Source organism: Brachycentrus maculatus, unplaced genomic scaffold (genome assembly GCF_059751285.1).
Source record: "Brachycentrus maculatus isolate JH-2025_06_01 unplaced genomic scaffold, ASM5975128v1 h1tg000092l, whole genome shotgun sequence".
Classification (NCBI taxonomy): domain Eukaryota; kingdom Metazoa; phylum Arthropoda; class Insecta; order Trichoptera; family Brachycentridae; genus Brachycentrus; species Brachycentrus maculatus.
Window position 1 is genome coordinate 1,102,833 of NW_028280846.1, and position 27,945 is coordinate 1,130,777.

General features: G+C 36.7%; 2 protein-coding genes across 4 annotated transcripts in view; one reads left to right on the top strand and one right to left on the bottom strand.

The window, feature by feature from the left end:
• The window catches only part of Atf3 (Activating transcription factor 3), a 112,259-nt gene that overhangs the window by 16,417 nt on the left and 67,897 nt on the right, over positions 1-27,945 (top strand). The gene's annotated exons all lie outside the window — the stretch shown is intronic.
• LOC148310526 (uncharacterized) lies at positions 22,096-27,513 on the bottom strand. The gene is made up of 2 exons (XM_088258323.1): positions 27,313-27,513; positions 22,096-26,205 (listed from the first exon to the last, which is right to left on the bottom strand). Exons 1-2 carry the CDS (start codon positions 27,511-27,513, stop codon positions 22,096-22,098), a joined length of 4,311 nt encoding a protein of 1,436 aa, XP_088114449.1.

Consider the following 27,945-nt stretch of genomic DNA (forward strand, 5'->3'; position numbering starts at 1 on the left):
TTAAGGAGCTGTGTATTCCAGATGAATTGGTTGATAGACGTCTCACGCTTCGATCGGCTACAACATCTGCAATGGGCAAAGTTATCTTACCAGCTCGCAACCAACGCACTAAATTTGGCGAGCGTGCCTTTGCTGTTGCAGGACCGACGGCGTGGAATGCTCTTCCACCAATGGTTAGAAATAGTGAGAGTGAGATGATCTTTAGAAAAAGACTAAAAACACATTTGTTTGCTAAATCATTTCCACCATAATATTTTCCCCAATTCATTCACCGTGAAGCGCCCTTGAGGTATTTTTTTACGAAAATGGCGCTATATAAGTTATCCAATTTTATTATTATTATTATTATTATTTAATGCCAATATTTTACGAACGACCTGAAAATCAAGTTCTTCATGTTTTTCCAATAATGTTTTTACATCAATAAACAGTTACGATATTACTTCCATTAATAATAATAAAAAAATAATAAAAATCACAATAACGTGTTTCCTTAATGGTAATTTCTTGCAGTTAACAGCGAAGGTCGCGTATGAGTATGGTGTTAAAAAATCACGATCCTCATATTACCATTGTGTCGAAGATCGTTTTGCTGTACCGTGACCTGGAGAAGTAAGGAAACTATGTACCACTTAGAACAATGAGGCTTTGGTCCCATTTGAGTCACGAATGTCTGTTTTTTTGTAAACACACATACTGAGGTCTGAAGGACCAAATTATCACGGATTTTTACTGGTCTCCATAAATCATGTGTAGACGGGTCCATGTTTCGATTTCTTATGTATGGATTCTGCTTGGTGTTTTTTTTAAATGACGCGATCGTTAGACTCACAATGTTTTATGGTATACTCCTGTGGCAACCAAAAGAGGTGCAATGCATAGCGTATTGTTAGACTGTCACTATCGCGGTACATATTACATCGACAAGACCATTTTTATATGCTTTTAAGTTTAAGTTAATATTATATTCAATACAAACTAATATTTATACTTAATTTAACATCACATGTATTTACATCTTCTTACAATAAGCATAACATTTATTTTTAAACTATAAAAAAAACATGTTTTTGGTTTCAAATGTGAGTACATAGAAATATTTTTTAAAAGTATAATACATTGCAATGTCTGATTTAAATTATACAGAAGGCATGTTTCTCGTCAGAATTGAAAAATATTACGATAAGAAAAAGAGACTCCAAAGACAACTATTGTTTTTTTTTAAATAAATTATTGATTCGATTTTACTTTGTGGAATGACATGTTGATTATTTAGCAGTTTAAAAATACATAAAAAAAACGAAAATAATACGCTTTTTCAAAATACGTTACCATTATTATCTATGTTTTCTTATACAAAAACATCCGTTCCTTAACCCTCTCACCCTCTATCAATTACCCTACCAATGTCTTTATATAGGTACCCATTTTTTTTGCTCGTTAGTTTTACTATGCATCTTTCGCTGAAAATAACTGTTGTTTTCAAAACTAATCGTGTGTAACGAGATAAAACGGTGTTTGAAAATGATGCAGAATGCATCGAAACACGTGTCACAGTGGATTTTAAGAAATAGTGGTATTTACTATAATAATAATAAACCATATCCAGTCCACAAACTGTCTCCAGGCTTTTCTGTCTGCTGCCAGCTCCCTTGCATCCTCCCAAGTCAGATCCGTGTCCCGAAGTTCTGACGAGAGCTGCCGACGAATTGTCAGCAGTGGTCGTTCTGGGCGGCGCGAACCTGAAGCCTTGTAAAAGAGTCAAGCTTGATTTAGGCTCTCAGGAGGCATGCGGAGTACATGGCCAAGCCAACTGAATCGTCTATCGCGGTATTTACTAAGTAAAACATTAATTTAAAAAAGAGATAAAACTCAATAAGTGGTATTATACAAAAGTTTAATTAAAAAAATATTTTTAGTTCATCTCAGAAGTTATGCAAATAAAATTAAGTAATAAATTATCACAATATTACAGGGCAGACCCATTTAACGTCTCCGAGCCATTTCAGTCGCATTTTTTAATGTTCTGTCTCAAACAGAGCTCGTTTCCCTATCCCCGTGACGCGCCATACAGCAATAATTTTCCGTTTCTTTTGATACTAAATCAATAGGTCTTTCGCCTACTTTCAAAATCTGCCAGATCCAAATTTATAAGATTTTAAAATAAATACTCTATCGGAATGCCAATTGTGGGTTTTATTGTTTAAAATATTTATATACTTGAAAACCCTGCTAAAAAATACTTAAAAACAGCGATGTATTTCAAATTATGCTATATTCATGGAACTTTCATTCTGACCCATATTGGCCAATCAGAGAGCGGGGATAGGTCAAAAATTAAAATGACGTCATTATCGGTTTTTGTCTCGTGTTTTTTTTTAATTCAGGAAAATTCTCTATTCCTTATATTTTATCTAAAGATAGACAAATCTTTGAAACATAAATGTTCCCCGGAGTATTTTGTTTTTTTTTGTAAAATCGACTTACATGGATCTGGTAAATTTTGAAAGTAGGCGACACTTATAATAGACACAGATGCGCACAGAAGCCAGCTTATTTCACGGATGCTAGATGGATTATTAATCTTATCACATGGAACGCTCGCTTCGTTAAATTTATGAATAAATCACTTTAAAAGAAGTCTTCTTCCAAAGTTCATCCCAAAATTCAATTAAATAAACAAAAAATCCAACTCATTTCACATTCAGTTTGGCTGAATTATGAGTAAAATTATGCTAACGCTTTCATTTTTGCATAGTGCGAAATGAAAGCGTTAGCATAATTTTAGCAAAATGAAAGTGTTAGCATAAGCGTTAGCATTTTATTAATTTTTCATTAATAAAATGGAAGTCATAGTTTGTACAGATTTGTGAACAAGTACTTATCTCGTCAGAAAAAAAAGTTTTTTTAATTTATTTTTTATTTACCTAACGTCCAAGTGACTCTGAAATCTACGGCTTATGCAACACCGCTTATCATGACCCTACTCAGGCTTCAACTTTTTGAGTTTCATAGCCTATGCCTACTCGTGAGTGGATTTACTCTTTATGTTCAAAGTTACTATAGTTTCATGTAATTCATGAGTGAAAATTCTAGGCAATAACACTCGCTAAATAAAAAATAATAATAAATAATAAAAAAATCTATACTGCCAACATGATAGTTCAGTTTTTTTTCATAGAATTAATTTGACCATCTTTCTAAAAAGAGGATATCCTTCAACTTTTTGAATCGTTTTCCGGCAAATGAAAGATTGTATTATTTCAATATATTTTGCCTGTCTGATTTATGTTTTTTTTTTCTATAACGTGAGGTCCGATGCACAAGGTCAAATCATGTTTGCCGTCTAGGAAGCTTAAACAAATCACTGCATCGCATTCAAACCAGCAAACGAAGAAGAATTTCCGTATTTAATTAAAAATCTTACTAAATAAACATGTATAATGAGTCAGATTAGTATAAAAAGTTAGTTTTATTAAAAAATATCGATATATCGTTAAAAAATACTCGTTTTATTTTACTATGTCTAAATACTTGTTCACAAATCTGGATTATCTCCAATTATGAGTATTTTTCATAAGTATTTTTTTTCTTCATTTCAATATAGTTGAAAAAAATTGTAAAAAAAACATAATTTTTTAACATTACGTGGTTAACAAATATACTTCTCATATATAAAACAGATTTCATATATTAATCAGGAAGTCTGGCCATTTACGAGGCTTACGACTGTCATAGGCTGGTTTAAGTGATCACTTCACACACGTGTAACATTCACAATTCTACTCATGATTGATAACCACACTACTCAAATTCTTGGAACTTATATACTATTCGAAAAAAGTGCTTGAATTTAATAGAATTTCAGACATCTTTGATGAGATGATAGCTTTTTCCTTAGCAGAACCTCATTCATTTGTATGTGAGGTCCGAATCCTGGATTATAATCACTTAACTGAGAAACGCTAGAAAGTATTATTTTCATTTAAATGAAATAGGATTGTAACCAGGTGATTTGAGCTTTGATAAGAACATTTTTAGAGTCTCTCATTCCCCATGTTCCCCAAATTAATGCTTCGAAAATAATTGGCCATAAATATAAACATAAAGGTATCAATTACATACATTTATATAAGGGTACCCTAACAATCAACTAAATAAATTATTTTGTACACCTTGCAATATCGCTAAATACTGGGGAAAATATATTAGTGTGGTTTATTTTTATCACATACGTGAGAAATGCTAGATTTTTTTTTAGCTTATAATTTTACAAGTTAATTTATTTATAAAGTTTTGAGTGTGTCCGAAATCCACAAATCTGGATTATTGGAGATAATCGAACAAGTATTTCGACGCACTCAAAATGTTGCAAGTAAAATGTATGTTTAAAAAAAAAAGTACATCTGGATGATAAGTATACGCATCTGTTACCAAAATGTCCAGTCTGCCCAGAAAACCTTAACAATTTCGACACGCGAGGACTTCAAAATATACAATTTCTGTGTATTTATGTTTTATGTAATGTTGATAGTACGTTGTGTGTAATATTAGAACAAATTTACAACGGTCACCCATTTGGCAAGAATCCAGAAAAAAAGCATCAATGTTGCTCATTCAGGAGCACTGCAAGATAAAGTATTCACGGTTCTCCAATCCTGGGTTTAGAAAATAAAATGCGATAGAATATTTCAATTGAAACCTTGCACTAAAATGTATTTTAACAATATTATAAGTAAGTGTTATTTTTTGACATCTCATCAAAAATGAAGAAGAATATGGATGTCTGGGCATTTACGGGTCTGACGACCGTCATAGGCTGGTTTTTCTTTTTAGTTTTTTTTTACTTATTTATTTATTATTAAATTTGTAATGAGTATATCATTAGTATGAAATATAGTAAAAAATATTAAAAATATTTTTAAAAAGAAGAGAAAATGTATGCTAATCGTATCAATCCTTATTAACATAATTTTTAAAAGACAATGTTTATATCGTAGTCATACAGGAGAAAGTGACCAACTAACAAAACGTAAAATGTTCAGGAGGGCCATTTAAGTCAATTTTGCTTGGCAAGAAAATAAACATCAATGCAGTTAGTCATTTTTAACAAGTCTACTACTTCCGAGTTTAAAATCCTTTCGGACTTTTTTCAGGGGAATATTAAGCTAGTAAGATATCAAATAGTCAATGATCACGTTTTTGTAAAAAATGCACTTGGTCAATTTCTCCTGTATGACTACGATATATTAAATGTACATATTATTTTTTGACATTTCATAAAAGATGAAGAAAAATACGGAAGTCTGGTCATTTACGGGGCTGACGACCGTCATAGGCTGGTTTAAGTGATCACTTTACACACGTGTAACGTTCACCAATTCTACCCATTATTGTCAACCACTATTCAAATTCTTGGAAGTTCTATATATATGAACCAATTTCGAAACGTTGTTCTTTAATAATTAGAACTTCACTAGAGACATCTATAGGTGAGATGAAAAGAAGCTTTTTAGTGAGCAGATATTCAACTTTTATTAGAATGTGAGGTCCAAATCCTGGATTAGAATCACACATGAGAAACGCCAGAATATATCATTTTCATTCATATGAAAATGATATTAAATGTACATTTTTGACGTATTTTTCAGTTGTTAAATTAACACGGTAAATGACTTACTGATGTTTCCATCTTGTCATTATATATTTGTCTGCTTGTCACTTCTTCATATTATAATTAGTTAAACAGTATACGGAACATGACAACGACTGACAAAGACAGATTATTACACTGTTCTGAAAATAGCCGTATAATCTACACATTTATGAACATTTAACTTGCCGATACTCAACAAAGAAAAAAATTTTGAAAAAGACCGGTCTAAGGAATTTGTTGACATATCACTCACTCTTTTCAAGAACGTCATACATCGAAAATCGTCAATTTTCAGTTGTGCATGTTTTCGGAATGCCCAGAAAATGTACTATATCCCAGCAAAAGCGACATATTTGTAACTTAATATTTACCCGCTACAGGGCAGAAAATGTTGTTTTTGCATTTTGAAGAAAAGGTATTGTTTGATATATTTTTTTTATTATACTTAATATTTTTCAAAAGGAGAAAAAACATTCAGGTTTTACCCAGTAAAAAAACGCACTATAAAACACAGTAAAGTGTTGCACAGTAAAAAGTTCAATAAGTGGCTTGATATATATTTTTAATACATTGTATTATATTTTTAAACTTTAAAAACGATCTCCTGAAAAATCAAGTTTTTTTGTTTTATGACGTTCTTTGAAGAGCGTTTGTTTTAAGGTTCAGCGTATTCATATATTAGATGACATTTTTTTTTATAAAATGCATTAGTTAAAATGTTTACTTTGTTGATTAGTTTTATTCAATACAATATTCAATTGTTTTTCAATCACAAAACGAATGAATGGAAAGGAAAACATAATTATTGATTGAAAACTTTTTTAAATTTTCTTTCGTACTTAAATTATTTATTGAAAAAATATACAATCATACTTTCCGATTTCTTTCTTCGATGTTCTCTCGCCTCTGCCGTGTACATTTGCGTCGTTTTCTGAATCTTTCCTTCCTTTTTTTCATCGTTACAACTTCCGTAACGTTTGGTTTGTTTCAACCTTGAAATCACTCACCCAATATACCATAAGGAGTGTAAAATTTTCATACAAAATTCGGATTTATTTTATACTGAACTCTTCACTTACAAATAATGCGTTGGACAAATTTTATTAGAATATAAGATTAAGGTGAATTAAATTTCATACACGAAATGAGTTGTATTATTTAAAAAAAAATATAAAGATAATATTCTATTATATATTGATTAGGTATTATTTTTGTGGAATAACATGATGATTTAAATATATAAAAAAAAAACCCCATTAAACCACCTTTTGAGTTTATTAATGTAAAATCGGCTACTTTCGAGAACAACATAGGTAGTTTTTTTTTTAAATTTGTATTTTCACCTATTGATGAGAACATCTATAGTTTTTGAAACTTTTCATGCTTACATTAATAAACTCAAAAACCTGGTCTTATAAGCTATTAACATTGTTATTTTATGTTATATTTTATAAGTAGGACATCAATGAATTGTTATATTACGTATATGTAATCGAATTTTTGGATTTTTTTTCGAAATAAACCTTATAAAAATATCAATCATTTGTCAAGTTAAGAGGTTTAATTTTAAAGCATTTAATTTATTCTAACGATATTACAATTTCTGGCATTTTCATTGTTGCTTTCATTATTTCTCAATTCATCAATTAAACTTGGCTCCGTTCCAAAACGCAGGAGAAAATCGGACAGATCAGACTTTACCGGCGGAAAAGCTTTCTGTAAATCCCCCGGAGAAATTACATAACAGCGCACAGTGCGTAATCTGGAGTAACATCCGGATGGTGTAATACAAACATTGGCTCTCGGCCAGGACACCTCGTTCGCGTATCCTTTTTAAACTATGATTGATGCGGTATTACCCGCATCGCTGACTGTTTAAACAAGCTACTTGGCGAATTAAATTACAATGAGATGCACAAATTAAAAAAAGGAAAAATAATTGTAGTATACAATTTTACAATAAATATGCATACATCGGACAAATGGTACTTGAATATGTCGGGTTGTGGTCCCGTGGTTAGTGTCGCGGTCTCTTGAATCTGAGTTTCTTGGTTCGAACCAACTCTACCACAATTTGATACCTATTATTAATAATATATATATATATATATATATATATATATATATATATATATATACAGGTCAAATCTCTTTGTAGCGAATACCGAAGTAACGAAATTTCCAGTATAACGAATCTGCAATTCGTCCCCGGTAAACTTCCATATAAAATGTACTGCACCAAAATTCAATGTAGCGAAGCCGATCTCAGAATAACGAACTTTTTTTTTCAAAATTTTAAAATTATGTTACCATTTTACATAAAATTTCTCCGAATTCAGTTTGTTTTTGGCACTCGGTGACTAAACACGTGTTCAAAAGTGACCGCTGGTGAGCGTAACACGTGTCGTAAACGTGATAAATCTCCAAGTTTTTGTTTTTGTTCGTACGTACCTACTTACCTACTGCTGTACTCATCCTTTGTGTTCCGGCGATTCTTAAACTTTTCAAAAACAATACGTCATTTATTTTTGTGTTAATTCAAAATGGACAAAAAACGAAGACAATTCACGTTAAAAGAGAAATTAAGTATTTTGGAAGAAATCGACTCTGGGAAGAAAAAGAATGAGGTTGCCAAAGCACATGGAATAGCACCTTCTACTCTTTCAACCTTTTTAAAAGATCGAAAAAAGATAGAAGACCAGATTAAAGAAGTTTCAATGGGACCACAGAGAAAGAAGATTAGAGGTGCATTGAATGATAATGTGGATAAGGCCACATTCACATGGCTTCAAAATGTGAGGTCTCAAAATCTTCCCGTGAATGGACCATTGATTAGAAAAAAGGCATTGGAGTTTGCCAATATGATGAATGTTCAATCGTTCCAGGCAAGTGTCGGATGGCTCAACAGGTTTCGAGAACGGTATGGAATTTTATCTAAAGCTATTTGTGGAGAATCTAACAGTGTCCCACAAGAACGTGTTGCGGAATGGCGTGAAGGCGAAATAAAAAAAATAATTGCGGAATATGACAGAAGTAACATTTTCAATGCTGATGAAACTGGCATATTTTACCAATTGCTTCCTCACCGTACTTTAACATTCAAAGGAGATCCATGCAAGGGGGGCAAAAAATCAAAGGTTCGATTAACCGCATTATTTTGCTGCAATGCTTCAGGTACGGAAAAGTTGAAACCGTTAATAATAGGAAAATATGCAAACCCTCGATGTTTTAAAAACGTGCAATCACTTCCTTGCGATTACCGGGCAAACCAACGTGCCTGGATGACGCAGCATATTTTTAACGAATGGCTGATAAATCTTGACAGAAAAATGAATTACGAAAGAAGAAAAATCCTTTTGTTAATCGACAATTGTTCGGCCCATACGTTAACCTGTCAACTAAAACACGTACGAGTAGAATTTTTTCCTCCCAACTGCACAGCATTATTGCAACCGCTGGATTTGGGCATCATACGCGCCGTAAAGGTGCATTACAGGGGTCATTTATTAAACAAAATCCTAGCGAACATGCATTCTGAAGAAGTAAAAAAAATCGACGTGAAAGAAGCCTGCGATATGATTTGTGCTGCATGGTGGTCTGTAAAGGAGTCCACAATTTACAAATGTTGGGACAAATCGTCAGTGATTGAAGGTACCTATGTGGATACTATCGACGAATCACTGGAGATTGAAAATGAAGCAGAAGAAATTTATAGATCGGTAGTTCCTGTCTCTGCTGGTGTCTGTTCCAAGATTATATCGAAGTAGATAAAAATGTGGTTGTTGCAGGCGAGCTGACGGAAAAGCAAATCGTTGAAAACGTACAGAACATTGAAAACGAATCTTCAGCGAATGAAGATGAGAATGAGAATGAAGCTATAATTGTTCCGCTTGAAGCGAAGGTTTCCTTAGTGGAAGCATTAAATGGACTGAAGAATGTTCGGGGTTACTTAAGCAGCTGCAGAAACGTGCCCGAAGATGTTTTCAAAAACATTTGTAACATTGAGAAGTCCATTTTTCAAGCCGCCAAAGAAAATTCTGTCCAAAAGAAAATTTCCGATTTTTTTATCAAAAAATAAAAACCTATTTGAACTTGGTTTTTAATTCACCTTTTTTTACTTGCTTATAAATGTCTTTTTTTGCAATAAAGTCTCACAGTTTGAAAATCATGGTTTCATTTCACTCGTGTCCTGTACTAGGTAGGTATCTATATTCTATTGATCACTGACCGGAAGATCGGGTGTAGTGTAACAGTAATTTAACTTGGGTGGGTATAATATGGCGATAAAATAAATTAAAAATGTGTCATATCCTTTACATCCAGTGTAACGAATTTTCAGTATAGCGAATTTATTTTTTGGTCCCGTGAAGTTCGTTATACCGAGATTTGACCTGTATATATATATGTATATATATATATATATATATATATATATATATATATATATATATATATATATATATATATACATACATGTATATATATATATATATATATATATATATACATACATATATATATATATATATATATATATATATATATATATATATATATATATATATATATATATATATATATATATATGTATGTATATATATATATATATATATATATATATAAATATATATATATATATATATATATATATATATATATATATATATATATATATATATATATATATATATATATATATATATATATATATATATATATATATATATATATATATATATATATATATATATATATATACATATATATATATATATGTATATATATATATATATATATATATATATATATATATATATATATACATATATATATAAATATATATATATATATATATATATATATATATATATATATATATATATATATATATATATATATATATATATATATATATATATAACGTGGTAATATTTTCCTTTTGAAAATTAAGTGTAAATAATATGTAAAGTGGGTGTATAATAATAAAATAAACAATGTGTTGATTTGTAATTAAAGTTTATTCTTAATTTATCTTTATAATAATTTTTATATCTATCTATCTATCTATCTATCTGATTCTGACAGTTAATAATATTATCGTAAGTCTTTTGTTTTCTCCTGAGCGACGCATGCGGCATCTGGTGGTAGAACTGTTTTATGTAGGTACTTTTTGTAAGTACTTAATAAAATGTATAGGTAGGTACCTAGTTATTTTATTACATCTCCCCCCTTGGGGATGAAAATTCATAGTAAAATTTTCACTCGTCCTCCGGATCATCTTCTTGTATAAGTTTAGTGATATGATAAAGTTTTTTTTTTTTTTTCTTTCTTTCTTTTTTCTCCTTCTTTTTTATCTTTTTTTTTTCTTTCTTGTTTTTTTTTCTTTCTTTCTTTTTTTTCCTTCTTTTTTTTCTTTTTTTTTTCTTTCTTGTTTTTTTTTCTTTCTTTCTTTTTTTCCGTTCTTTTTTCTTTCTTTTTTTTGTATTTTTTTTTCTTGACCCTTTTAAAGTAGACACAGTTTTTTTCAATCCATTTGTTTTTTTCTTTTGAATTCCTTCATTTTTATTCAGATCTCTTAAAGTATCTTCTAATATAACCAAATTTACAACTTTTAATTGTTCATCTGCATTTTCATTCGAATTTAATACTGGATTCCTGCTTAGACAATCTACTTCTAAATTCTTCTTTCCTGGAGTATATTTTGTTTTATATTTTGTAGTATTTTTTTCTACTTTATTTTTATTTTCATTCTTCAAGCACTGTTTCTGTGTTATTTGCATGTCTTCATTTTTATTCTGATCTTTTAAAATATCTTCTAATTTAACCAAATTAACAACTTTTAATTGTTCATCTGCATTTTCATTCGATTTTAATACTGGATTCCTGCTTAGACAATCTACTTCTAAATTCTTCTTTCCTGGAGTATATTTTATTTTATCTTTCGTAGAAATTTTTTCTACTTTATTTTTATTTTCATTTTTCAAGCACTGTTTCTGTGTTATTTGAATGTCTTCATTTTTATTCTGATCTTTCAAAATATCTTCTAATTTAACCAAATTTACAACTTTTAATTGTTCATTTGCATTTTCCTTCGATTCTAATACTGGATTCCTGCTCATACAATCTGCTTCGAAATTTTTCTTTTCTGGAGTATATTTTATTTTATATTTTGTAGAAATTTTTTCCACATTCTTTTTATTTTCATTCTTCAAGCACTGTTTCTGTGTAATTTGTAAATCTTCATTTTTATTATTAATCTTATCATCTTCCTTTGTTTTAAACCAGCATGTTGCTTCAGGGTGATATCGAGTTCCCTTATTTAATTTTTCACAAATCTTACATGGACTTTTATCTTTAATTTTATCACTAGTTCTTAGATTTCCACGTCTTCTTTGATTATCTTCTAATCGTTTTCTTTGATCATCTTCTAATTTTTCTCTCTCACTCCGAACATATTGTAGTAATTGTTTTAATACATCTAATGTTTCATAATCCATTTCCATTTAACAAAATTGTCGTTTTATAACGTGGTAATATTTTCCTTTTGAAAATTAAGTGTAAATAATATGTAAAGTGGGTGTATAATAATAAAATAAACAATGTGTTGATTTGTAATTAAAGTTTATTCTTAATTTATCTTTATAATAATTTTTATATCTATCTATCTATCTATCTATCTGATTCTGACAGTTAATAATATTATCGTAAGTCTTTTGTTTTCTCCTGAGCGACGCATGCGGCATCTGGTGGTAGAACTGTTTTATGTAGGTACTTTTTGTAAGTACTTAATAAAATGTATAGGTAGGTACCTAGTTATTTTATTACATATATATATATATATATATATATATATATATATATATATATATATATATATATATATATATATATATATATATATATATATATATATATATATATATATATATATATATATATATATATATATATATAAATATATATATTTATGACTTTTTCATCGCCTACTTGAGTAGATGAAAAAGGGATACCAATTTTCAAACCAAATTTTCCCTTTGTATTTTGTGTTTCTATTTCTTTCGATAGGTATAGACGAGCATTTTACTAATAGGTAGTTAGTTGTATTAGTCGAAACATACCAACATAAGAATACAACCATTATTCGTAGAAGGGTCAATCCGAATCTGTTTGAATCGCAACCAACTCATGAATCAACCGTTTCATTATGATTATTTATAATATGTATAACAGGACCTCCAAATTCGCTTCGTTCGGAATTTTCAACAATAGGATCTAATCTGACATTAATCTCTATTGTGACCCAAAGCACATTCGCGCAGCGAACGGACTAGCATTTGAATAATCACAAATGGAGACACATACACAGGTCCATACTATACTTGGACGGTGTTATGCAAAATTGAGTTGACCCACAAGATATAAAAATGATGATACTGTTTGGATACGTTTTCACTTTTGTAAAAAAATTGGTTATGATACAATATCTTCTAACAGAGCAAAAATATGAAGTTAAAAAATGTACAGAGGTTAAAGTTTTTTTGAAATAAATGGGCAGATAGTGGTTGTACACATAAGTTAGAAATATAAGAGAAAATAAACCGTATAGTTTGGAATGACGTAATCATTACTTTCTTCTTCTTCTTCATGAGCCTTCGGACCTCCACTGCTAGATATATAGGCCTCTTCCCCTTCTTTTCATTTCCTCCGGTTGGTTGCTGACTGCAGTCGGTTTTTACCCCCCATAGCGACTATGTCGTCGGACCTTCTTTTTTGGGGTCTTCCGGTCTTAGTTATTTTCTTCTACCAATATTTCAGAGAAAATAAAACGCCACACCAATCTGTGTTTGAAAACCATCTTCACCCTCATTTACATTCACGCATCTCCTTATACATACTCGCCGAATATTCCGACTCCTGACCTGACCACTTTCAAGTATTTGAAATACTCGATCATGCCAAGTTTAACTCGTTTATGCTTAGTACAACTCAAAATATAACGTTAGTTGAATTTTGCTTAACATCGTCCACTTATGTATGTAGGTATGAATGAATAATGACTGCTGATGACTTTTATCCTCAAAGAGGCCTTTGTCTAACCCTTTAACGCCTCAAATGGTTAGTTGAATGAAATGAAGTATTGTTACCATTTATTATTTATCGCTATTTCCATTCATTATATTTCGCTAAGGAATCTGAGTTGAGTTTACGAAGATTATATGTCATAATTTAATGATAATTTTTATTTATACAAAAATAGCGTTTAACTCCTTCTTATGTTTAAATAATCGAAAATTTAGTTTGGTATAATACATAGAAATCATCGAAATACATGTACTTTAGATATGAATTGATAAAAATATATATATATCGAGTAAATGTATATGTTTCGGGTTGTGGTCCCGTGGTTAGTGTCGCAGACTCTTGAGTCAGAGTTTCTGTGTTCGAACCCACTCTACCACAATTTGATATCTATTTTTAATAATGAGCCGCTTAGTGTCACAGAAATAGAATGAAATTGAAGTATTATTTTAAATATTAATAACACAAATATTTCTGTTTTTCATTAAAAAAATAAATCTATTATAAAAACATAAAACAATCTTATACAGTGTTAATATTTATGCATTTTTAATATTAGTTTTACTTGGTGAATAATACAAATAGTGGTATTAACTTAGTAAAACTTAAATTTAAAATGGATAGATTTTACCACAAAGTGACCGCCGAATCAATTAATGAAAGTTTATATTTAAGTATACTTTTTATTAGTTTTTATATTAATGGATTTATTTATTGTAAAATCATTGTATTTTCACACTGTTGAAATGATTTATTTTATCGGACACTGGATTATTTACCCTACGGATGAGATGTCAATAGCTTTTAAGACCATTGCATACATACAGGTTTCCATAAATAATTAATGCAATATGGATGTTCAGTAATGGACAGAATGGTGGCCGTTACACAAATGTATAAAGTGATCGCTTAAGCCAGCCAAATGCCAGGTCGTAAGCCCTAGGATGCTCAGACTTCCATCTTCTTTCATATAAATGGGAAAACAATTTATGTTTTAAATCAAGTTGAGACACTATTAAATTTTTGTCACCGTTCTTACAACCTAATGAAACCAGTAATGTACAAGTAACATTTAAATAAAAAATGGATTGATAGTATCAAAAAGTGTGCCGAATGAATGAATGAATAAAGGTTAAAGGTCGTTCACATCGTGTTTGATAGTCTGAAGAAGTCCAAATAATAGAAACAGGTTTGACATTACCCTGTTTTAAATAATGTTGTACAATTATGATAGTTAAACAAATGTTATTCTTTAAGGTGTACTTTAAAGTAAGCGGTGATTTCAAAGAAATGTTTTTTCGATTTTAAATTGATGTATCGTTAACTGTGAGATAAACGATGTCGTAAAATTAACAGATATAAATTTTATTCATTACATATTAGAATTGTAATTTTCATAGCGTACTTAGTTACTTTGCGTTGATATCACAAAAGGATAATATTACCTACGCCAGATATGATCAAATCGCCTTAAGCGTAATTTTGTTTGAATAATAAACTCTGCTAGCCTTTTCTATACACATATTTTTTAGGGTGGTACTAAATATTGATAAAACACATTCTTAATGCAATGTTTCTATATACTCCTAACCTAAAGAGTATACAGTGTATACTTAATATATGAAGCACTAAATTTGCGATTTTCTATTTTACATCTTGAATAATCACTATGTATTTTATTACACTTAAGGCGGGACATTCGATAGCCAGCAACTTAATTTTTTTGAGCCCGGGTAAAATTTAACGTAATTGAAACTTTTGCTTAAAATACCGTTTTCGTATTGTAAAACTAAATTTTTTGTCGATATAAATATTTGGTTTTGAGAAGAGAAGAGTTATTAAAAGGAGAGAAGTTAAAAATAAATTATGAAATATTTTTTCAATACACATTCTAAAAAAAAAACAAATTCCAATATAGATTCTTAAAACATGTATGCAGAGACACGTCTGGCTCCTCCCGCAGCCGGAAGCTTACTGAATTGTATATTTGCGAGTATGCCTTTTACGTCGATCGGCTTCGAAACGAACAGCATCTTTTTCGAAATTATTAATAGTGATTTTCTACCAAAGAACTCCAACTTCTCATTTTCTCGTGCCTTATATTATTCCTCCTCCAATACTTTTCATATAAAGTCACAATGCCTTTTACCGTAACCTGTGTCACTCGCTTCATATGTATACCATCAAATATGTTCTACTTAAATATCCAGTCACTAGTAAGCAAAGACTAAATGACTAAAAATTATTAAGTTGAATCCTAAGTAGGGCCATGATAAGCGGTTTTGCATAAACCGTAGCTTGATTTCAAAGTCACTTAGACGTTAGGTAAAAAAACAACGATTAAGTTTACACACCATCAATCCGATAAGGTATCTGCATCGCCCAAGACACAAAATAACCATGCAACAATCAACATTTTATAATATGTCAACATTTTTACAAAATGAAACAATATTTGTGTATCGGTTTTTGAGAAAAAAATATCTAAAAGCGGTTTTTCTCATGAAAATCGTAACTATAGCAATTTCACTTGTGCATTAATTATTAATATATGTACAATAGATAAGCTATTCGACATCTGCATTTGTTATGGTTTTGACTAAGCATAGTAGATAGTGTATTTATTTTTATGTACCTTCGGTAAACCTTGACTTGCCTTTTATGGCGTTGTTGTGGTCATGGTATATAAATCGACAATTTTATTTTATTACCCAATCTAATTACGGCGATTCTTTTAAAAGGTGTATGTAGGTAATTTTCCATTGTTTATTATGAAGATTATTTATTATTAGTTTATTTATCGCCGCCGATGGAATGGTTTTTACTTCGTTCTCTAAAGGTGTGGGCTTAAAACGGCTTCGATAGTATTGTTTTTTTATTATGTCGTTAATTTTTTGATGGGAATTTCGTTCAAATTATAGTTACAAAAAATGACGGATCTTGCATGCTAAAATTCTTGGGTTTTAATATAAATTAGATTAAATTTACATTTCTGGCAGATGGAATAAGGTTTTTACTTTTTCATTTTTTAATATATTTATGAGTTGCTTTAGAAAATTCTCTTTGTCTATTTTGTGCAAGGATTTATAGCATATTTAGTTTATCCGTCTTAAAAATGATAGTTAATGTGTATAGTTCATAATAAAATGAAAAAGGTTGATGTTTTGAATATTGAAAACACTAACTTTTTGGATCATATTCATACATTATTTTGAGAAGTAAAATACTTTGTTTTTTGATCCACTCACATTTTTATTAACAACCAACTAGTTTCGCCAACAACCTGTGTCCCTCTTCAGAGTTTAATTTATGACTAAAACCCTGAAGAGGGCAACACGTTGTTGCCGAAACTAGTTGGTTGTTAGTAAAAATGTGAGTGGATAAAAAAAAAGTATTTGTATTTCTCAAAATAATATAATAAGGATGATCCCTAAAAAAGATACAAAAGACACAACAATACATAATATAAAATGGATTCAATATCTTATAAAAATCGAGATTTGTCACAAATGGAGCTTATTTATTTGTCTTATTCGTGTTTTCATATTTTCTAAATAAGGAACAAGGTTACGTATTTATTAAAATATGTTAAAAGTGTGTTCATATATGTATGTATTTGAGGGTAAACAAACGCTGCATTTTATCCAAAATGGGGTTCTTTATTTTAATGTCTAATTGTATGTTTTGATTTTGACCAAGTTCAAAAGTCTAATTTTGGATGGTTGGAAGATATATTTTTACAGTATAAAAGCTCGCCAATGTACACATATTATGCATTAGTATTGTAATTATTAAATAAATATGTCCTGGTTTATCCAAAACATATCATCAATTAATATTTAGGACTTTCCCACAAAGTGTAAAAATTTGACACATCGCTCACTCCTTTCAAGAACGTCATAAATCAAAAATCGACAATTTTCAGTTGTGCATGTTTTCCAAATGCCCAGAAATTGTACTATATCCCAGCAAAAGAGGAATATTTTAAACTTAATATTTACCCGCTACAGAGCAGCAAATGTTGTTTTTGCATTTTGAAGAAAAGGGGATTGTTTAATTATTTTTTGAAATATATTAAATATTTTTCACATGGAGAAAAAACCTTCAGGTTTTACCTAAAAAGATCTGTTGCACAGTAAAAAGTTCAATAAGTTGCTTGATATTTATTTTTAATACATTGTGTTATATTTTTAAACTTTAAAAACATTCTCCTGAAAAATCAAGTTTTTTGATTAATGACGTTCTTGAAAGGAGTGAGCGACATGTTATAATTTCCTTGATCAATATTCGCTACTCAAATTGATACGATCGTAATTCTTTGTCATTCTGTCTAAATTTTCGCCTTGCGATCACTCCTGCGTCTCGGGGACCAGTCCAGGGTAATATTAAATAAATATTAGAGTGTAAATTCACAAATATTTATTTTCACCCCCTTCCCCTCCCCGGAAATCGAACCTGCGCTTATGTTTCCTAGTAGAGTGTCTACCCAACTACGAGCGTTTTTACCTAGAATTTTTCCTCATGAATAACATGAAATTGAAGTAACTTTAAACAGAGTCAATCAACTCACTAGTAGGTAAAGACTAAATGACTAAATAAAAAAGTATTAAGTTGAATCCTAAGTAGGGCCAAGATAAGCGGTTTTGCATAACCGTAGGTAGATTTCAGAGTCACTTGAAATCTAGAACAAAAAAACAACGATTAAGTTTACACACCATCAACCCGATAAAGTATCCGCATCGCCCGAGACACAAAATAACCATGCAACATTTTGTAATATCGCTCACTCCTTTCAATAAATCAAAAATCGTCAATTTTCAGTTGTCCATGCATTTGGAATGCCCAGAAAATGTACTATATCCCAGCAAAAGAGGCATATTTTTAACTAAATATTTACCCGCTACAGGGCAGAAAGTGTTGTTTTTGCAAGAAAAGGTATTGTTAAATTATTTTTTAGATAAACTAAATATTTTTCAAATGGTGGTAAAACCTTCAGGTTTTTCTTAAAAAGAACTGTTGCACAGTAAAAAATTCAGTAAGTTGCTTTATATTTATTTTTAATACATTGTATTATATTTTTAAACTTAAAAAACGTTCTCCTGAAAAATTAATTTTTTGATGTATGACGTTCTTGAAAGGAGTGAGCGATATGTCAAAATTTAAATATGTGAAAACAATATTTGTGTATCGGTTTTTGAGAAAAAATAAATCTAAAAGCGGTTTTTCTCTTGAAAATCGTTACTATGGCAAAATTGAGGTCCGTCATATCGAAGTTTTACTGTATGTATTATCAGTCCTGTTTAGTGACTGTATGGCAGTTCAGTGAGTAACACTACGCCTTAGTATGCTGAGAACGTTAGCATATATTTGAATAAGACTTTTGCTCTGTTTGTTTAATTCATCATCTTGAATCAAGAGCGTTCTTCATTCGAGATTTTTTGTTGTTGCTGAATTATGTATGAAGAATTTTGAACGCGATAAAAAATGGAGGCGTCTTTATCCGTAGTACCAATGTGAACTATTGGATTTAAAAAAGAGGTTATTAAAATGCATGTTGTCTAACTAGCTAAATCACAACATTTTGAGTGTTTCCAAATACTTGTTCACAAAATCTAGATTATCTCCAATTACAGTAATTAATTTGAGTAGTTTGGTTGTCAATAATGGGTAGAATTGGCGAATGTTACACGTGTGTAAAGTAATCACTTAAACCAGCCTATGACGGTCGTCAGCCCCGTAAATGCCCAGACTTCCATATTCTTCTTCATCTTTGATGAGATGTCAAAAAATAATAGCTAAATCACCATCATGCTGCATCGCCGCAGGGGTAGGAGAGAGAATAGAATACAACACCACTGTCTTTGCAAAAATTCTTCGCCTCTTTCACATTTATGTATCTCCACATTACCTGAATACTTTCAAGTGGATGAAATACTTTTTTAAAAATCTCGTTCACAAATATTTTTTTTGAGTTTTTCCAAATACTTGTTCATAAATCTGGATTATCTCCACTCAGTATTTATTATTGATTTTTTTCTCATTTTAACATAGCTGGCAGTTACTTGTTTCACGATATTGATCAGTGTTGTTGTCAATCATGGGTAGAATTCGTGAATGTTCCACGTGTGTAAAGTGATCACTTAACCACCCTATGACAGATCGTAAGCTCTGTAAATGTCCAGACTTCCATATTTTTCTTCATCTGTGCTGAGGTGTCAAAAAATGTTAAATATGTGTATTTAGTATTATATTTTTAAATACAGTTAATTTTTGAAGTATGGCGGAGGTATTTTTCCTGTTTATTTATCCAAGACTTCCTCTTATAATCTATCATCACTAAGATGTCAACACATTAAGTGGAGGGAGTATGGGAGCGTCGTGAGAAGTTGTTTGTCTTCACCAAGGCCCAACTGACGTCTCGTCAATATTAATTTTCGTTAACGCTTTATCATTACCAAATTTTGAATTTGCTAACCAATGTACACTTGCAAATACGGAAAATGTGCGTAAAATGTGCGGAAAATGTGCGTAAAAACTCATCTTAATGGCGCTTTATAATTTACTATTATAAAGTATTTGTAAATGTATTTTATGTTTTTACATTTTAACAATCACACAATAAGTTATGTACGTATAAATAGCTCTTCTTCTTCTTCCTGGCTCTATCCTAACTAATCGTCTTTGTAGACTGTTGAGGTCAGCTCTCCTTATCCTCAGGATGTAGGTTATTCTGTCATGGAAACGTTACCTAGGCCATGCCTTCGAATCGTGTTATCTATCTGTAGTATCCATGAGTTTTTTGGTCTTCCTCTTGATGTCTTTCGAGAAAGATCCATGGCGATTGACTAGTTCATAATATGTTCATGTTCTCTGCGTTCTATGTTCTTATACCATCTAAATTGCCTTTTCTCTACCTTACTATTGATGTCTATTGTACTCAGGCTTCCACGAATTCGTGAACTCTTTATTTTGTCTCTAAGGGACACTCCAGCTGACCATCTAAGCATTCGCATTTCAGCAGTTTCTAGATGCCTAGACTGGGTGGCGTGCATCGTCCAGCATTTGGATATACGTATAAATAATTACGCAATATAATTTAAGTTTACGAGTAAAAATATAACACATATTGACACAATTACGATTTTATAGTTACAGTAAAAATCTGAATTTAAATATAATTTTGGCTATTTTAACTATATGTTTGACAAAATTTAGCTTTCTCAACCTTCAAGTTAGTCAATGTATGAGTATAGCGCTTAAAGTAAAGCATTAGTGATCGTTAACTATGTTTGATGTCGCTTCGTTTCGGTTATTAGTAGACCAATGGTCCAGACTGAGCGCTGGATAAATTTTAAATCGTTATACTGTCGTTTCAACGTTCAACGACTAAATTAAGTTGTTTTCATCGAGATATGTATTTAATATAAATGAAATACAATATTGATACGTAAGTATGTGTATCAATTAATTTAAATTTAAATATAATATCTTTGTATATCAATTATTTTTATTGAATTCGTATATAACGAAGCAGTTGTTGGGTAATAAATATGAAGAATTATATTAATGTAACCGGCGTGGGTTACGTGCGATGACTCTCAAAAATGTACACGCCTGGCCTTCTTCGGAATCTCCCAACTATGCCACCGTTGTAAGGGGTGACGTTCCAGACGGCCCCGCCGTACCGAGTTACCGAGTAAGCTGGATACGGACGGAGGTGAATGGATGTATGAGCCGGGAAGAGCGGGCACTGAACCGACAAGTCAACCTCAATAGCCCTGATAAGGGCTTTCCGAAACTGGTCCGTGAATCGGTATAATGAGGCGAAGCGGTCCAGGCTGGCGGCGCGGCGAGTCGTCCAAGGAGCGGGAGCGGAGAAATGAAACACAGGTTTCAACAGTCACACCAGAACTGGTTTATTACCAAAAAATGCGCCCTCTATATACCCGGCCGTGATCGCGTACCGCCCGACAGTGGGAAAGTACAGCCAATCAGCGGCCGGGGGAGAGAGACAGCCATATCTCTGTCTCTCTCTAATGGGCACCGGACGGGCTACACTTTCATACCGTACCGGTGCCGTTCCAACAGTTCGTTATTACATTACAATTTACAAGTTTATTTTATCAGTAATCTATTTATACAACTTAACATCTAGGCGCATTTAATATTAACATTGTCTTATTCTTTCTTACATCTAATACATTCTGTAAATACATGAGAAATCGGTAGAATCCATAGAGGCCCTTCTTCGGGTCGCATTCCGACGGGCGACCGTTTCGCTCGCCGCCAGGCGCCTGGAATTCTTTTTCAGGGCCGCCGTACGGGGTGTGCGATCCGTCCGTAACACTCCCCCCGTGCAGCTAGTCTGCACCTGAATTCTCGGGGACGGGTCGCGCGCCTTCTCTTCTTATTACCGCGATCTTTGCGGCCGGCCTGGTGTAGACCCCCCTAGGGGTCTTTACCTCCACGACTCGTACTTGGCCGTCTGCTGCTTGGTCGGCTCGGGTCACTATTCCCCGCGGCCAACAGTTCCTCGGCAGGTTCGGGTCGACAATTACGACCATGTCGTCCTTCTGGATCGGAGGCGCGGGATCGCGCCATTTCTTCCGTTGGGCCAACGTTGGGAGATATTCCCGCAGCCAGCGCCGCCAGAACATATCCGCGGATCTCTGGGCGATCCGCCACTGTTTGCGAAGGCAGGCTCCTTCGTCGTCTTCGTCGTAATGCGCCAGCGTGGGGTGCGCATTAGCGGTTCCGATGAGCAGGTGGTTCGGGGTGAGGGGTATAGCTTCCTCGGGCTGCAGAGTCACCTGTGTAAGTGGACGGTTGTTAACTGAATACTCTGCCTCGGCCAGTATCGTTTTCAGGGTCTCCTCCTTCGGAGCCTGTTCGTTTAAAGTCGCCTTGAGAGCTCGTTTTACCGACCTAACGAGCCTCTCCCATGCCCCACCCATGTGTGGGGAAGATGGCGGTATGTATTCCCATCTTATGTTCCGAATTGTCAGCTCCGCCAACAATTTTCCATCCTTCCGTAGTTCCGTCACGGCGTCGCGCATCTCTTTGTCGGCGCCGTGGAAATTGGTCCCGTTGTCGGAGTACAGGGCGATGGGGCACCCTCTCCGGGAAATCATCCGCCTCACTGCCATTATCGTGGAGTCCGCTTGCAGTGAGGACGCGAGTTCTAGGTGGATGGCGCGTGTAACCATACACGTAAAAAGAACGCCATAACGTTTTTCCCGTCTTCGGCCGACAGTCACGGCTATCGGCCCGAAGAAATCTACTCCGCAGTGCGCAAAGGGCGGTGCGCCGTACGCAAGCCGGGATGCGGGCAACTGTCCCATCAGTGGGATCCTTGGTCTGCTCCGAGCTGTCTCACATGTCTGACATTCCCGTGATATTTTCTTAGCGGCGTCCCTCAGCCGCAGGATATGATACTTCGTTCGTAGGTCTGCTACAGTTCTTTCTGTTCCTGGATGTCCACCTTTCTTGTGGACATGTTCAATCAATAGCCGCACATATCGGCATGCTCCGTCGAGGACGGGTGGGGCAGTGAGGCCTGCCGCGAATTCGGACGCGGCCTTAAGGCGTGTACCCATTCGTATTATTCCATTGCTGTCCAAGTACGGCGTCGCGGCGTACAGACGGCTTCCGGGCGGGCTTCCCTTTCCCTCCCGCAGCATTTGCAGCTCGTCTTGAAATGAGCTTTCTTGTGACCTCCTAATCCACATGTTTTCAGCGTCCTGCATCTCCGCGGCGCGCAACTCAAACCCCCCTCCGGGTTGTCCTGTGACCGAGTGCCGCCGGCATCTGGAGATGAATCGTAGTACCCAGGCGGTCGTGCGCACCAGCCGGGTCCAGGAGGAGAACCGCTCCACCTGCGGGAGGGCCTCCTCGTTCCTTGTGTGTCCGACAAACTGTCGAACCGGTTTTTCTTCGAGCGCTTCTGCGCTTGGTCTCGTTCGCCCAACTTTCTCTGTGGGCCATTCTGTCTCTTCCTCCCTCAAGAAACGCGGGCCCCCAAACCACAGTCCGTCTCTTGAGAGGTCAGGGGTCCCCTTGTCGCGGGTTCCAATGTCCGCCGGGTTTTCCTTTGTGGGGACCCATTTCCATTCTTCACGCGTGGTCAACTCATCGATCTCTCCCAATCGATTGGCCACGAACGTTGCATATTTCAAAGGATCATTGCGTATCCAACACAGCACCGTGCTGGAGTCCGTCCAGTAGATCGTTCTTACTATCCTCGCCTGACTCTCCCTTTTGATGGTGGCAGCCATCCGTGCCGCCATCAGTGCCGCCTGTAGCTCTAGGCGCGGTATGGAGAGCGGCTTCAGGGGGGCCACTTTCGATTTGGCCATCACGAACGCCGCGTCGCCGGCGTTCACAAAGTAGGCTATCGCACAACAAGCCTGTTCAGATGCGTCGCAGAAGATGTGCAGCGTCACGAGTCGCCCTTTAGACTGTAGCACACATCTTGGTATTCTGCATTCGTTGTTCTCCATCAGCCGGCGCCACTCTGACCATCTCTCAGAGTGCTCCGGCAACAGCGTCTCATCCCAGCCCGTCTTTGATCGCCAGACGGCCTGTAGGATAATTTTTGACCGCACGGTGAGGCACGTAATAAAGCCGACCGGGTCAAAAATACTCATCGTCGCGCTCAGCATTTGGCGCTTGGTGGGGTTCTCGGGGATCGAGGCCATCTCGGTCCCATATTCGAAGAGAAACGTGTCGCTCCTGGGGTTCCACATTAAACCCAGGACTCTTTCCGTTGTATTTGCTTCTCCTATTCTGATGGCATTTTCCGCCTTTTCCATTTCCGCAATGCCTTTCAGGACTCCTGGCTTATTAGACGCCCACCTCGTGAGCTCAAAGCCTCCCCTTAGGAGCACCTGCCTCAGGCCATGTATGAGGGATGCGGCCGCTTCTTCGCTGTCGGTCGCATCCAAATAGTCATCCATATACATTCGTCCTTGTATGGCCGCCGCGGCGGCCGGAAATTCGTGTGCGTACGTTTGGGCGACCTTGTCGCGGACAAACTGGGCACTACTGGGCGAGCATTTCGCGCCGAACATCATCGATGTCAACATGTACGTTTCGGGTTCATCCCGGCTATTCGTTCGCCACAGGAACCTTTGCGATGGCTGGTCAGCTTCATTGATCCTAATTCGCAGAAACATCTCCTTGATGTCTGCGGCTACCGCCACGGCCCCTTCCCTGAATCGAAGGAGGTTCCCCAACAGCGAGGACAGGAGGTCTGGTCCTGTCAGTAAGTGGTCATTCAATGACGTCCCCCGGTGCTGGGCGGCAGCGTCAAATACCACTCTTATCTTACCCGGCTTGTTCGGGTTACTCACAGCGAAGTGAGGTAAATACCACTCCCTCGGGTGGTGCACATTCTCTTCTGCGGGGTCGAGCTTCACAGCATATCCTTTTCCAATATATTCACTTATCTTGGCCTTGTAAGCCGCTGCCAATGCCGCGTCACGTCCTAGCTTCCTTTCTAGAGAGTGAAGCCTGTTCAAGGCTGCCTGGCGATTGCACGGCAGTACGTCTCCGTCCCGAGCCCATAATAGCCCGGTCTCCCATTGGCCTGACGGGAGCTGTCTTGTAGTATTCTTCAAGAGTTCCAATGCGCGCTTATCGGTTGCGCGATTCCTTTCGGCGGTGGAGACGCCCAATGACTCCACGGCGAAGTTTCTCTTCAATAGCTCGTCCAACCCTTGCTCGACCCGGTTGTTTGGCAGATTGAAGTTGGGGTGTACGGTACCCCCGTACGTTACTGGCCCCAGTGTGGTCACTATGGTCAGCTGACCATCCTCCCGAAGCACTGGAGTGTCGATCGGGAACATGAGAGACGCGTTATCGAGGCCGATCAGCATCTGCGGTCTGATGACGCGAGCTCCAGTCCGCGCGGGCGCGCCACTTTTGTGTACAAGGTCCAAGTCCTTGATGGTCCTCGCCCCGATCTCGAATTCCCCGTTGTGATCACTTATCAAGGTCACCGTTACACGCTGCGACCTGTGTGTGTTGCTTTGTCCAGTCGCACCTTTTATCGTCAGATTCCTTGCTATCCCCGTAGCACCTATCGCGCGGGCGACACCCTCCTCGAGGAGGGTCACAGACGCAGCCTCGTCCAACAAGGCGAACACTTTTGCGGTCCCCCGCGGTCCCTTCAAAGTAACCGGCAGCACTTTGAATGTGACCGGGACCTCACAGTCATTTGTCCACAGCACCTGCGCATTGTCCACAACTTCCTCACTTTTCACGGCTTCCGCGGCACCATCCGTGCGGTAGTGCAGGATTCTATTGTGGTGTCTCCGGCAGATTTCACACTTTCTTGCTTCACACTCGGGCACCCTGTGCCCTGATTCCAAACACTGGAAACACAGTTTGGACAGCCGCACAAATTCCCAGCGGTCGTCCACGGTCTTCTTCTCGAACCGTTTGCATCGGCGTAAGTTATGCCCGCTGGCCTTACAAAATACGCATTCCTTGTCACTCGTCGTGTCGCGCGTCGCAAACACGTGACTCCTTGGCTCGACGCGTCGAGCGTTCTCGCGGCGGGCGGGCTCGGCGCACTTGTCGCGCTGACCCGCGCGCTCCTTGTCTCTGTTCCTCGCCACCATTCTGAACAGACCTCCGTGGCGCGTGATGCCGGCGGTGATCTCGTCAAGCCAAGCGGCGAGATCGTAGATACTGCTCCTCGTCTCGCGGCGGCGATCGCGGAACCAATCCCACCGGAGTTGCGTCGGCATCTTGGCAACCATCTCCGCTAGCAGCTGCGGGTTGTCGAGATAGCAAGCGTCCATCCCGTCCACGGTGGTGATGACGTTGCGTATCGAAACCGCAAAATCCACGACTGCTTCATCCGCGGGGTGGTCGGCGAGACTCGGCATCCTCCGGGCGTCTTCCAGTATCTGCGCGATGATGAGTGTCGGGCTGCCGAAGGCGTCCTCCAGCGTCCGCAATATTTCCGACACGTTGCGCGGATACAGTAGCAGGCCTGCTACCATGTGACGCGCACGCCCTTCCAGTGCGCGCGCCAATCTTCCGATGTTGTCAGCGTCCCCTATCCCCCATCTCTCAGTAGATTGGAGATATGCCGCGTTGAAGCGGCGCCATTCCCTCGGGTCTCCGCTGAACTTGGGCAACTCCGGCGGCTGCCCCGACCATCGAAAGTAGTCCCCGCCTCGGGGTGAGGGCTCCGCGTAGATTGCTCTTCCATCATCTCTGCGGTGCCGTTCGTCCGGTCGAGCTCCGTCGACCCATTCGCGTACCGGGTAGCGATCGCGTTCGTCCGGTGCGCGCCAACGCAAGCCAGAGGTTTCCATACGCCTCGGCTCCGCGTTGCCAGTAGGCGCCGGGCCATGTCCCCCGGGCGCTTCTCCTCTGTGGCCGGTCAGTTCGTCCCGCGATTCCCCAGCGAATCGCGTAGGTTCCGGATCCAACACCGGAACCGGTAGAGCTGCGGCCGATGTCCTGAATCCCGTTCTGGGCTGATTGGCGGCGTCGTCCTGCCGCGTTCGTAGGTGGGTGGATTGTTCGACACCCGCGATAACCTCCCCCCCTGGGGAGCTTACGTTAGCTGCTGTGCACTTCGACAACAGCTCACGGAGTTGCTGGAACTGCCTCTCGTTGCTGGCGGCTAGCTCCGCCATCTGGCGGCGCAAGTCGCTACTCGTATCAGTCCGGACTGAACTGACAGAGTCCCGATCCTCCTCACGGCGCTGCTCTTCGGGCTCCATGGCGACGTTGCGTCCCGACCTCAGGGATGCAGGCATCGTAGCTGGAGACTGCGTTGAAGGATCCGGCTCGAAGGACCAAAATGTAACCGGCGTGGGTTACGTGCGATGACTCTCAAAAATGTACACGCCTGGCCTTCTTCGGAATCTCCCAACTATGCCACCGTTGTAAGGGGTGACGTTCCAGACGGCCCCGCCGTACCGAGTTACCGAGTAAGCTGGATACGGACGGAGGTGAATGGATGTATGAGCCGGGAAGAGCGGGCACTGAACCGACAAGTCAACCTCAATAGCCCTGATAAGGGCTTTCCGAAACTGGTCCGTGAATCGGTATAATGAGGCGAAGCGGTCCAGGCTGGCGGCGCGGCGAGTCGTCCAAGGAGCGGGAGCGGAGAAATGAAACACAGGTTTCAACAGTCACACCAGAACTGGTTTATTACCAAAAAATGCGCCCTCTATATACCCGGCCGT